The sequence below is a fragment of the Lutra lutra genome, chromosome X (genome assembly GCF_902655055.1).
Source record: "Lutra lutra chromosome X, mLutLut1.2, whole genome shotgun sequence".
NCBI lineage: Eukaryota > Metazoa > Chordata > Mammalia > Carnivora > Mustelidae > Lutra > Lutra lutra.
Genome location: NC_062296.1, coordinates 38,477,432 through 38,489,039, shown reverse-complemented (window position 1 = coordinate 38,489,039; position 11,608 = coordinate 38,477,432). Strand labels below are relative to the sequence as shown.

General features: G+C 52.8%; 1 protein-coding gene across 1 annotated transcript; it reads right to left on the bottom strand.

Annotated features, from left to right (window-relative positions):
* Positions 1-312: 312 nt before the first annotated feature.
* On the bottom strand, positions 313-4,197 carry RIPPLY1 (ripply transcriptional repressor 1). Its single transcript, XM_047716124.1, has 4 exons — positions 3,289-4,197; positions 2,337-2,412; positions 1,675-1,739; positions 313-1,124 (listed from the first exon to the last, which is right to left on the bottom strand). Exons 1-4 carry the CDS (start codon positions 3,492-3,494, stop codon positions 869-871), a joined length of 603 nt encoding a protein of 200 aa, XP_047572080.1. The 5' UTR covers positions 3,495-4,197; the 3' UTR covers positions 313-868.
* Between the last annotated feature and the right edge of the window lie 7,411 nt (positions 4,198-11,608).

Genomic DNA, 11,608 nt, shown 5'->3' with positions numbered 1-11,608 from the left:
CTACACGTCTCACTCCTCCCCCTGCCTCCCCCGACCCATACTCCCTGCGTTTTGGAGGCCTTTTTGCTCCTTTCCTAAGCTGCTGTTGAAGTTTAATTGAGCCTGACTGATTTCACAAGTTGACAGAGAAAGCCTGGCCCCATGCTGGGTCAGTCCCGGCCCTATATCCCCATGGAGTAGAATCTGTCAACTGACCTCAGGTAGGGCAATGAATCGGCCTTGAGCTGTTCTCTGACCCTCTGCCTGTGGCTTCACAACATGGGCAGAGTTCAGTTAAGAAATCTGCACAGTTCCAGGAAAAGGGCACACATCATCTAGTTTATTTTTCTCCTGATTTATTTCATACCAACATACAGACCTCAGTGGATAGCATGCAAAATATATGGAGGTTCTCCAAAGCAAGCTGATTTCCTAGATGCCCCTTTCCTGTCCTGCAAGTCGCCTCAAAGAGGTGCCCCCACTTTGCATGGATCTGATATTGGTGTCTCTGCAGGGGAAGCCAGAAGTCAGGCTTTCTGAAGGGAGGCAGGACTCTGGGGCCAGCTGGAATGCTGGGGAGTCAAAGACCCCCTAAAGAGTAACTGGTTCTCTCTGCATAGGCAGGTGCTGTCTTGATCTGCTTCCGAGATGCTTCAGAAAGCAGGTCTTCCCCTAGAGCTCCTTGGACCCTCTCATTGTCAACACCACAGCAACACAGACAATGAGATACCAGAGGCCTGGGCTCACAGGCCAATTGAATACAGCCACGGTGAGCTGGGCGCTCCAGGGCCCAACTTATAATCCAGAAAGCTATATCTGGAGATTCCTGCCTCATTGATGTTCTAGAGCCTTGCCAGTCATACTGAACCCCAATCAGACTCTGACCAGTTCAGTTTGGGCATGTCAGGAGAGGGGAAGGAAGATGAACTGTGGCCGTGTGTGGTGCTGACCTTGGTACCCTCACACACTCTTCTGGCCCCCTTTCCTCTGTCTCCTCTTCCTTGTCCTTTTCTTCTTCCTCCTCCTCCTCTTCGCTGTCTGAGTCCTCATATAGGTTGATGGTTGCCTGGACAGGGAAGTTCTGCAGTAAAATCTCCCCATCACTGTACAGGTAGTCAAAGGAGCGGGATTTAGGCCAGAAGAGCCTGTGGACAGAGAAGAAATATGGCCCCTGACATAGTTAGGTCTCATACGTGCAGAGAGGCAAGGAAGGCCAGATGGAAGTCAACCCCCAAACTCCTTCTCCTGTCCACAGTAGTGAGGCGAAAGGGAAAAGAATGATTGTAACAGATCTTTCAAAATGGCCCCAGGCAGGAAGGTCATATCTGGTGGGCCTAGAGCTGTGGGGAGCCCCTGCCCCGGCATCTGTCAACTCCAACATTGATCCCACCCTCCCCCCACCCACGACTTCAGAAGTCTTCTAGCCAAGAATTCTCTAGCCGTGCATCCTCCACATCTCACTAAGACTTCCTTTGCTGACGCCACCCATTGGGGCTCATTCTTAGGGGTCACCTACAGATCCTCCAAGGAAGCCAACCTTGGTCAACTCTCTGAACCACCCTGGGCTTCAGTTTCCTGGTCTAAGAAAGAGGGATCTTGGCACTGCCTGCCTCCTCCTGCTCCACAGGGCTGCTCTGAGGATTAGAAGAGCTGACAGATCTACGTCAGGTTCCAAGCTGAACGCCATAGGCTTACCTGACGGGATGATGGAACTCGGAGTCAGCCTTTGTGACTTCTGCACCTGTTGGACCACCAGTAGCCTGTCCAAAGCAAGAGCTAGCATGTGACTCAAAACCCATGGCTACACAGCTGCCTCCTCTATACCAGGGCTCACAACCCTCCCTAAGATGATCTAGAAACCTTAGACATCCCTGGGGGCAGCCCCTGCGCCCCGCCCCCCACAAGGGCCTCTGTCCTTCTGGTTGTAAAACAAATCCACAGAGTCCTGGGGGTTGTTTGCTTTCCTGCCCCTGTTTTAACACCTGTTTGGAGGTTGGCCGGGAGACAGAGTTCTACTGAGCCACAAAGATTCAGGGGAAGGGGCTTGCAGGGTGAGGCTGCATGCCAGGAGACCAGGATTCTAGCACCAGTTCTCCCACAGGTTAGCTGTGGGGTCTGCCCAAATCCCTCCCCACTCCTGGGCACTCATCTCTTCATCCTTCCCTTTGAAACCCCAGAGAGGCCCTCCTCCCTCAGTCATCGTGAAATCAAATGTGAGGGAGGCCGTGGAGAGGCATTCCCACATCTGCAGCCCTGGCCCAAAGGCAGGGGTGCTCTGGAAGGGGACCTGCCTGACCACTGTGAACGCACGTGGCTGCCTGTGCATGTGACCGTGGGCCACAGGGGCTCAGACTCACCGAATCCACCAGTCTCCAAACCTGGCTCGACGGGTCACTTGTAGAGGACAGCCAGGGCCTCCAGAGACAAGCTCCTCTAGGACAGAGAGGCAAGATCAGTCCGTGGAGGAAGGAGATGGGAACCTCCGAAGCACTCGGCTCCAGGCAGGGCCCCTCCCGCCTTCTTGAATAATGTGATCATTGCTCTTGTCAGGCTGTTTTGTAATTATCTGTTTACTCGCTGTTGAGCTTCTTGGGCGCAGACATAGGTGTGATTGCATCTGAATCCCCAACGCCCAGAGCAATGCCTGGTACACAGTAGGCATTTCACTCAGTGTTTGTTGACTGTTACATGTTTGGAGGAATAAATTAGGGTTGCACGGAAAATATCTGGCCCCTGATCTCCTACTCCAACAAGCAGAACTGAGAGTCCTGTCATCTTCCTGCACTGGGGAAAGTGGCCTGAACTATTCCTGGGCCCACTGCTTCCCCACTAGACTTCCAGAGGTCTGGAAAAGAAGCAAATGGAAATCTTAAGGCCTGGTCAGGAAAAAGACAGCCCCCCCGAACCCCCACCACCAGTCAAAGGCTTCTTGGGACTTTGGCCCTCTTTTACCCACTCTTCAGCCTAGGTCATATGGAAGACATGCACGCAGTGTGGACGTCTCCCCTGTGCTCCTCAATGGACTGAGCCCCTTGGCCCATGAGGCCCTGGCTGCTCAGCTTTTAGCTTTGGCAATGCCTCCGTCCCCAAGTTCCCTCCTGCCACCCAGAGGGATGAGTGATGTGAGAAACCAGTTGAGGCACTCTAGCCTGAGATGTGGAAGGGGCAGTCTTTGGGGGCTGTGAGGTCTTGCCCTACCCCTCCACAGGGAGCAGGGGCACCCTGGCCATTCATCCATTTCATTGTCCCAGGACTCCCAGAACCCTACTAAGCCAGAGTTCGGGTCGCCAGAGGCCAAGTTCCACTTACCTTTCTCTGCCACCTACTTGCTGTCCAGAGGAAACAAGGGCCGATGGACTTAATAGGCCAGGGAGTGCCTGGGGGTGCTGCACAGGGGCTGGAGCTAGGACTGGGGCTGGGACAGGGGCAGCAGCAGCAGGAACAGAAGGGTCCATCCTTAGGCGGTCGAGGCCAGGCAGGCCGTAGGGGCTCTCATTTCTCAGAACCTCCTGCATTCTTTTGGCCTTTCCTGGGAGACCCTTTTATAAGGCCTGTCTGGACTCATAAATTATTCAGGGCAGAGCAGGGCTGGGGGACCTGGGAGGAGGGATGAAGATTTAGAACAGGGAGCTCAGGGAGGGGGAGCTGGGTCTCTGGGTGTGAAAACCCTCCCAGTTGAATAAACAGAGTGTCTGTGGGGGGTGAGGGGTTTTCTTTACCTCCAAGTCAGAAAAGAAAACACAGAAGGGGCAAATCACACACCATTTGTGCAAATTCCCCAGGCAGTAACAAGGCTGGAGGGGGGAAAGGAGGGAAGCTCATTAGCACCCCAAACCACAGAAAGCTGTCAGGCACAGAGGGCTCTTGAGACGGGCCTTTGGCAAAGCCAGTTCCCAGCAAAAAGGGACAGCTGACCCGGCTAAGGCAAGCGACGGACTCACACGTTATTTCGGCTCAAAACCCACAAGAGATGTGCCCAGTGGACCCGACAGAGGGTGACTGCCGTTAAGCATGCCACCTGGGTCAGGAAAATAGGAGGTTGTGGGTGGAGCAGATCCAGCTGCCCGTGGAGTCACCCTGGAGCCTTCCTTCCATGCCCTTTGTTTTCTGTGTCGGTTCCTTTGCAAAAGTGCCCAAATCTCCTCTCGCGGCCTCAGCAGTAAGTGGTCTAGTAAAGGAGTGCAGGCAGCATTTCAGGGCTTGGAGGTCAGATTTCAAGTCTCAGAGCTCGACTCCCAGTCCAGAAGCCAGGATGCTGGGGGGAGTGTTGTGGGGGGATGGCGGGAGGCAGGGTTCTTTCTGGCCGCTAAACTGCCTCAGAACCATCCCCAGCCCAGGGGCTTTCATTCCCCTCACATGTGAGACGAGGGTGCAGGGTGCAGGTCCAGTGGCCTCAAGGGGCCTTGCCAGCCTGAACACTCTGTGACGGGGTTGCAGGGTAAAGGGGTACTGACCCCAGGGGCGGGGCAAGCAAGCCAAGCGGCTGCAGCACCGTCTTTAGCCTTAGCCAGTCTTCTGGGCCTTTGCCAAAAAGCTTCCAGTTACAACTGCTGGTGGCCTCCTTGTGCTTTAAAGTCCCGGAATATTTCTCTCGAGCTCAGCATCCAGGACCAGCATGGATTTAGCTTCTTGGGTATTCATCCAGGTGGGGTTTGTGATTGTCCAAAATTTGAAACAACCTCAATGTCCAATAATAGGAAACCAGCTACATTCATTAGGGTAAGTATTTGCCAGTGAATACTAAGCAGGCCCTCACAATCAGGCTCTAGAAGGATAATCATCAACACAGAAAGTGGGAAAGAACATCAGATCCTAAAATCGTCTGAGCAATTCGATTCAAGGGCTCCTCTTTTCTCTCTTCACCCACCCCCTCCCCCCCCACTTGAAATTCCAGCCCCACCGGGTGCTCTGTAGCAAAGGAAAATTGGAAACAAGATCAACAAATGCCTCACTTTAGAAAGCCGGCTCAACAACTCCTTGAACAGTGAGACAATTTCACATTCAAATTGGCCTGGGGAAAGAAAACAAGCAGGGTTTATCCAGGATGCCGTGTTGGGGGGCGGAGGGGGAGACTGCTTGGAAGAAGGAAGAAGGTGACTGCGGTCAGTTCTGGGAATAAGACTGTGGGAGATTTTTACTTCCTGCTTCGCGCTTTTCTGAACGTCCTCCGAAGTTCCACAGGATCCTGCTGTCCTTTGAGCAAGAGAAAAGAAAGACATGGGAAAATTAAGAAAGAAGGAAATGCTTATCAGGGAGCAGAAAACCCTCTCGGGTGGAAAGGACACTTATTCCGTGGGAGCGAGGCCGAGGCCCAGGGCGAAATCTACAAGGAGACGCATTTTGGCTCCATCCAAGGAAAATTTTCTAACAGCCCAGCCACCACCTAACCCAAGGGCCTGGCACAGCCCCAGCCCTCGATAAACAGAGGTTTATTATATGTGTTGAAAGGAGGGCAGTGGCATGTGCTGCCTCAGACCGAGGTAAGCTCTCTGGCCCTGCTTTGTGGAAGCCCAGGCTGGAGCCTGTGTCCCGGAGAGGGGAAAAGGAGGGCTGCTGGGGAAGTCTGAGTTTCTATCAGTCTCTGAGGGTTCTTGCTCAGTTGACCTCCAGAGGATGAGAATTTGCTTGTATGGCTTGGCTTCGCAGGTTCCAATGAGGTGTGAGGCTGAGGGGGAGGATCCAGGTGGAAGAAAATTCTGGAAGGACTGGGGCCTGCAAAGAAGAAGCAGACCTACTGGCACTCCCTGGGAGTTTCTTGACCTCTAGCTGACCATGGCCTCCGCAAACAAGCAGGACAGAAGAAGGCTAGGGAGAAGAGGGAGACATGACTCCTGAGCCCAAGCCAACTCAGCCGTGCCACCCATCCCGCCACCTCCAACCTTGAACCTGTGTTCATTCAGTCATAGTCCTTCACTGCTGGGGCTGTCCAGCCCCCTCACTCCTCTGAGCAGCCCTCAGGTTTCCCCTGCCAGCATGCTCTTCTGGAGTCCAGGTGGCCTTTAGGCCTGTCTGCAATGGCTCTTTGGTCTCCCCACACGACTGCTCCTCCTGAGAATTGTCACCACCTCATTCAGTGTATGTGAGATGAAGCCCCTGGCCCATCTCGGTGGGCTCTCTCCAGCCTGAAGGATTTAAGGCCTGCAAGCATCACTGGACAAAAGTGGGAGCCTGACTATTTTCCCTCGCAGTCAGCACAGAACAGGAAGGAGCAGGATGGCCAACAGGGTAGTAAGGAAAGGTGTGGAACCACCAAAATGTGTCACATCTTGGCAGGGTGATTATGAGCCTACCTCTGTTTCCTCTGACAGCCCTGTGGTATCTCTGGGCTTTGTCAGTGATTCCTTTGGCAGGCCCTTCTGAGAGGACTGGGCGCCTCCTCTGGGCTACACGGCACTGGGCATTGCCTGGAAAAGGAAGGGACTAGAAAGAGGAAAGTGCTGAGGACACTGCCTCCAGGTGCTTATAGCCTAGGGAGGGAGACAAAACCTGCACAAAGCCAGACAGATTTAGACAACCTCAACTGGGGCCCTGTCCCCCTCAGCCACCCTCGAGTGAGTTCCCAGTCAAGCCGCAACTCCAGCCTCCACATTTCCCTGGGCCCCATTCCAAACTTCCTTCAGCTCCCAACCATGTTCCTGCTCCACCCCTCTCCTCCTACTTCCCTGAGAAAACAGAGGCCTTCAAGCATGAATTACCTCAGTGCCCTGCCCCACCCCCCCAAAATTGGCCGGCCTCTCCAACTTCCTTGCCCTCCAGCCCTCCCTTCTCAGGGGACAAGGTGCCCCTCTTGTTAAAGGCTAATCCCTTTATCTGGGCCTTGGCCTCATCTACCCTCCTTCTCTGAGCCCTTCCTCCAGACATTATTCCCCCTTCTCTTCAGGGAAATCCAGTTTCTTTGTACTAGTTCTTTCCTTTCTGATTATAAAATGGTGGTCTCTTTTATGCCAGGAAATAAGGCCCCTCCGGCCCCAGATGTGTTCTCTTGTTCCCTTAACATGTTCTCCCTATCTCTGTCTCTTTTTCTCTCCCTCTCCACTTACCTCTCTATTTTCTTCCCATCACCCTCAAATGTACCTCAACTTACTACAGTTTGGCCCCTGCCCCATCTTCCTAGTGAATGAGCACCACCAAAGGTCACCAACAACCCCTTCTAATTGCCAAATTCAGTGATCTCTTTGAATCTTGGATGGCAATAGACACTCGCGGCCAAGCCCTCTTTTCTTACACCCTCCTTCCGCTCTTGGTCTCCACCATTACTCTCTTGTTTTCTCCTACTTCTGGAACCATTGCTCTTGGTCTCTGTTGCTGACATCTGCCCATTGACCAGACATGTGGTTCTCAGTAGCAGTCCCCGAATTAGGCTGATACACAGTGATGTTTTCAGTTAGTCACAGCAAAATGGGAAAAACATGCAAAGGAGAGCTTTTCAATAATCCAAACTTAGTCACTTATAAAAAAGACTGTCCTTTATTCTGAGACTATGGCCTTCCTATTTGTGGGGTGGGGAAAGCAAAATAGTCTTTCTTTTGTGAAATGATCACAGTGGATATTCTTTTTTTTTTTCTTTAATGCTCCAACTTGGCAAACTAAAACGTTGGTTTCTCTATGTTAGTCCCATTAATGTTTGTTGAATGAATCAAAACTTGAGAATGATATTTCCTCCCTGGCAAACCTCCTCCATACCCACCTCAGGAACCAGTATCATATGGGCCGAGTCACGCAAGCAAAAACCTCAGCCATTTCTCCCATCTGTCTTCTCTGGGCTCCCCTGCTCACCTCATTGTTTCTTTGACTGTGGTCTTATCCATCCTCTCTCACCCGGCCACATGAAACAGATTCCAAGGCTGTTTTCCCTTGTCCCTGACTTGGCTCTTCTACTCCATCCTCCCCGCCAGCCACCCCAGTGATCTTACTGAAACACACACCTGAGTACAGTCTTCCTGCACTGGAAAACTTCTGGTGATTCCCAGTTGCCCAGAAGAAATATCCAGACCCCTACGAAGGGAGTGACAGCTGAAGCCCTTCACTTCCTGAGCCCGACCTGCTTCTCCTGGTTTCTGCCTCCCGTGGCCTCCACGCACCCTCCACGACAGCTTCCCTTGACTTGACCTCATCTTTGTAAACAGGCCAAGGCCTTTCACCCCTAATCCTTTCAGGGTTTGGGGCCTCTGGAGGTCTTAATCCCACCCTGTGTCAGGCTTATCATGGACAATGTTGTGGGTCACAACTGAAGGTAGGGCTTACAAACCAATGGAGTAGGTCATAGCCAGCATTTAACCAAATGAGTGAATGGCAAAGAGAAGCACGGATCACATATGGTGAGGATGTAGATCATTTTATGCAACTTTTGCTTTTGTCATATGGAGATGGAGATAGAGGTGGAAGCATACACAAATGCGTGTACTATGTACACCATGCAGCACGATACATTTCTCGCTGGTGGTCACAGTCACGGTCACCAGATTTGCCCTCGCGCCTACACGTTGTTCGATGATTCACTTAGCGCTGCTCACGTCACAGTCCTTGCTCTCCAAATGGGTCTAGTCTCACTAGGGAGAGTAACAGAGGTCAGGAGAAGGGGTAATCCCGGTTGGGAGACCTCTTGGAGGAGGGGGTGGTTGAGCTGGGCTGGGCCTAAGTCGGCAGAGAGAAGGGGACGTGTCATCCTGGCAGGCAGAGCTGGCACAGAAATGGAGTAAGAGGAGAGAACATTTGTTAAACATTTATGTACCAGGCACTGTCCTAAGCATTTTGCATGGATTAATTTGTCTCATAAACAAGGAAGATACAAGCCTCATTTTATAGATGAGATTAAAATACTTGCCCAAGGTCAGAGAGCTAAACGTGACAAGACTGGGATTTGAACTCAGGTCGACTCTGTGCTTTTAACCACTGCAGTGCACCACCACTGGGGGCTGGTGAGGAGAGGGGGGCCATCCGGGGAACAGTGAGAGTCCTAGCCCTCAGGGATAGGACTGACAATGGCAGGCAAAAAGGCCCAGAACTGATTCTGTACTCACGTCAGCAATGGAGATCTTACTCTCTCCCTCCAGCCTTTGCCTCTTGAGCCGGGGCCCCTGGGGTTGGGAGGCAGGAAGCCCTAAAAGGCCAGTATGGGGGCCCGAAGCAAGGCAGGGTCTGCTCTGAGAGAGGAAAAAAGGGGAAGGTTTTCTCCCCCACCCAGTCTGTCCCCAAAGCAAAAATAGCAAATGGTACCTGGGACCTCTGCCCTCAAGTCCAAATGTCCCAAATGTGCCAAGTCCTGGACCCAGGCCCTTGGGTTCCTGAGCCAGAGGGTCCCCTCTGGAGAACAGTTTGTTGCCAGGTCAGCCCTCCTCCTGCACCCTCTGCCTCTTGGCCTGCCACTGGAGCCAGGCTGTGGCCCATGTGGTGCAGGGAGAGCCCCCTTGCAGCTCCCCATTTGCTCCTCATTTGGACGGCAGGGGCCTAGAAAAACAACTTGGAGGAAGCAGGAGGGGCGGGAGGAGGGTGCCCAGGGACTAGGTAACTCCCAGCCAGGCTCCTTCCCTCTGCTATTCAGTTCATCCTGCCCCCTCCCTGGCTCCTCTGACCAGCCTTGCCAGCCCCTCTTCTCCGAGGCAGCCTCTTTCCCAGCCTGGCCTGGGAAGCCTCTGAAAGACACAGAACTCTGGGGAGTGCATTCTCTTCTTTCCCTTTTGGTCTTGGAGTCCCGCTGATCATGCCTAAGTAAGGCCTGATCTTGCTGACTAGTGGCAGGTGTCTTCCCAGGAGGTGGGTACTGATGGGGTCCTGAGAATAGCCACCAGCACCACAAAAATAAGGGAGCATTTATTGAGCGCTTATGATGTGTCAGGCACTGTGCTAAGCACTTTCTTTTTTTATTACTTCGTTTACTCCTTACGGAGGTCCTATGATGTAGGTACTGTTATCGCTCCCATTTCAAGAGGAGCAGGAAACTGAGGCACAGAGAGATGAAGTGACTTCCCAAATAGCTAGTGAGTGACATATCTGAGACGGGAACGCTGGTTGGTTTGGTTTCAACAACCCCCCCCCCAACCAGGAGACTGTACAATACAGCTGCTTGGAGGGTGTGATCCCTTGTGTGGTCGCCCCCGTGGGCTGCTGTGGTGGGATGCAGATGGCAGAAGGGGCCAGTGGAAGAGGAAGACCGGCATCACAACCTGAGCAAGGCTCCCCTGTCCCGTCACCAGTGCTCTGGGGCTGGGCGGATCCGTCAATGGCTCCACCTCCCAAATACAAAACTACAAAACTACAAAACTACAAAACGGGGCGCAGCTCTTCACTGAGCCCTCACCAGCCGCTGCTCTAGATGGCTTGGGCTGCCACTCTAGCTCAGGTCCCCATCATCTAGCGTCTGTGTATCTACGCTGGACCTTCACGGGGAAAAGCTTGGCCTCGAGACTCAGATACACTCGGGGGCGTCCCAGCTCCAGCACCTAGCTGCGTGGCCCGTGGCAAATGACTTACCCTCCCATTGCCCAGTGTCCGCATAGGTGAAATGACATAAGGGTCCCTACCCTGCAGGGTTATAGTGAAGGTTTCACGAGACAGTGTAGAGGTTGTTCAGTCAGACATGTCCTTGGACCTCAGCCTCTGTTGCCTGTTATCATTATTGTAATTATTCCTCTCTCCAGCCCCCATCACCGTGGTTAGGTTCCCAGAGCTTGGGAGACAGGCGTGAGTTGGATTCCCTCCTCGCAATCTACCGTCCAGGTGGCCTTGGGTCAATTAACCAATCTCCCTGAGCCTCAGTTTCCTGGGGGGGGGGGGCGTGGTGGAAAGAGTCATGCCGTATCACAGGGTTGACGTTGAGGATGAAATGAGATTCTGTAGGTAAATTGGTGTTGATTCTTTTTGTCCCACATATTGTCAGGTGTTTTCTGCACACGTGGCCAGATTTGCCTTCTTAGCTCAGCTTCCACCCTGTTCACACACCCGCACCCACCAGCAACCTGGTGGCTGGCGGCAAATGGCAGGCACGATTTTCTCCGTGTTTTCAGCCTCACCTCCAACTCCACTCAGAATTCCCTCTCACTTCCCACAGGCCTTGCTGTTACAAGGGCCCTGCACGTGATCATCTGCACCTCCCTGCCTAGGTCTAGAAGGCCTCTCCTCTTCCCCATGACTAAAATTCTACCTCTCCCTTTCCAGGTCTCTTTGAACAGACACTCTCTCCAGGGAGCCCCCAAAACATGCCAATATCCACCACCTTTTCATTTGAGTTCCCTTTTCAGATGTGATGGGAGCCTCCCTATTGAGGTGATCAGGGAAGGGGCTTTGTCATCTCTCCTCACTCCTGTTGGCACCTGGCAGAGGGCTGGGTCCACAGCAGGTGCTCATTCCATGTGAATGGACTGTCATTCAGTGGCAGAGAAGACAGTCTGAAGCTAATAGATTCAGTCTAGCAGAGCTTTGGGGCTCTAGTGTTGGATGGCAAAAGGTCATGACAGATACATGGGCCATGATGAGATTCTCTGTTAGTATTTTGGCCTTGCAAGACAGAACATCCAACATCCCAGGAAGGGGGAGTTTTAGAGGGTAACTTCTGACTTGGCTGGGACAGCTCAGGAGCAAGGCAGGTCAAGAGAAAAAGGGGCACAGCAGAGGTCCTTGGGGGAAGAAATCT

Bases quoted from the DNA above. Each gene is read 5' to 3' on its own strand.
- RIPPLY1 (XM_047716124.1), bottom strand. From the start codon at position 3,494: ATGCAGGAGGTTCTGAGAAATGAGAGCCCCTACGGCCTGCCTGGCCTC. The intron at 2,413-3,288 runs GTAAGTGGAACT...TCTCTGTCCTAG, and splicing joins CAAGTAGGTGGCAGAGAAAG to AGGAGCTTGTCTCTGGAGGC. The intron at 1,740-2,336 runs GTGAGTCTGAGC...TGCTTTGGACAG, and splicing joins TTTGGAGACTGGTGGATTCG to GCTACTGGTGGTCCAACAGG.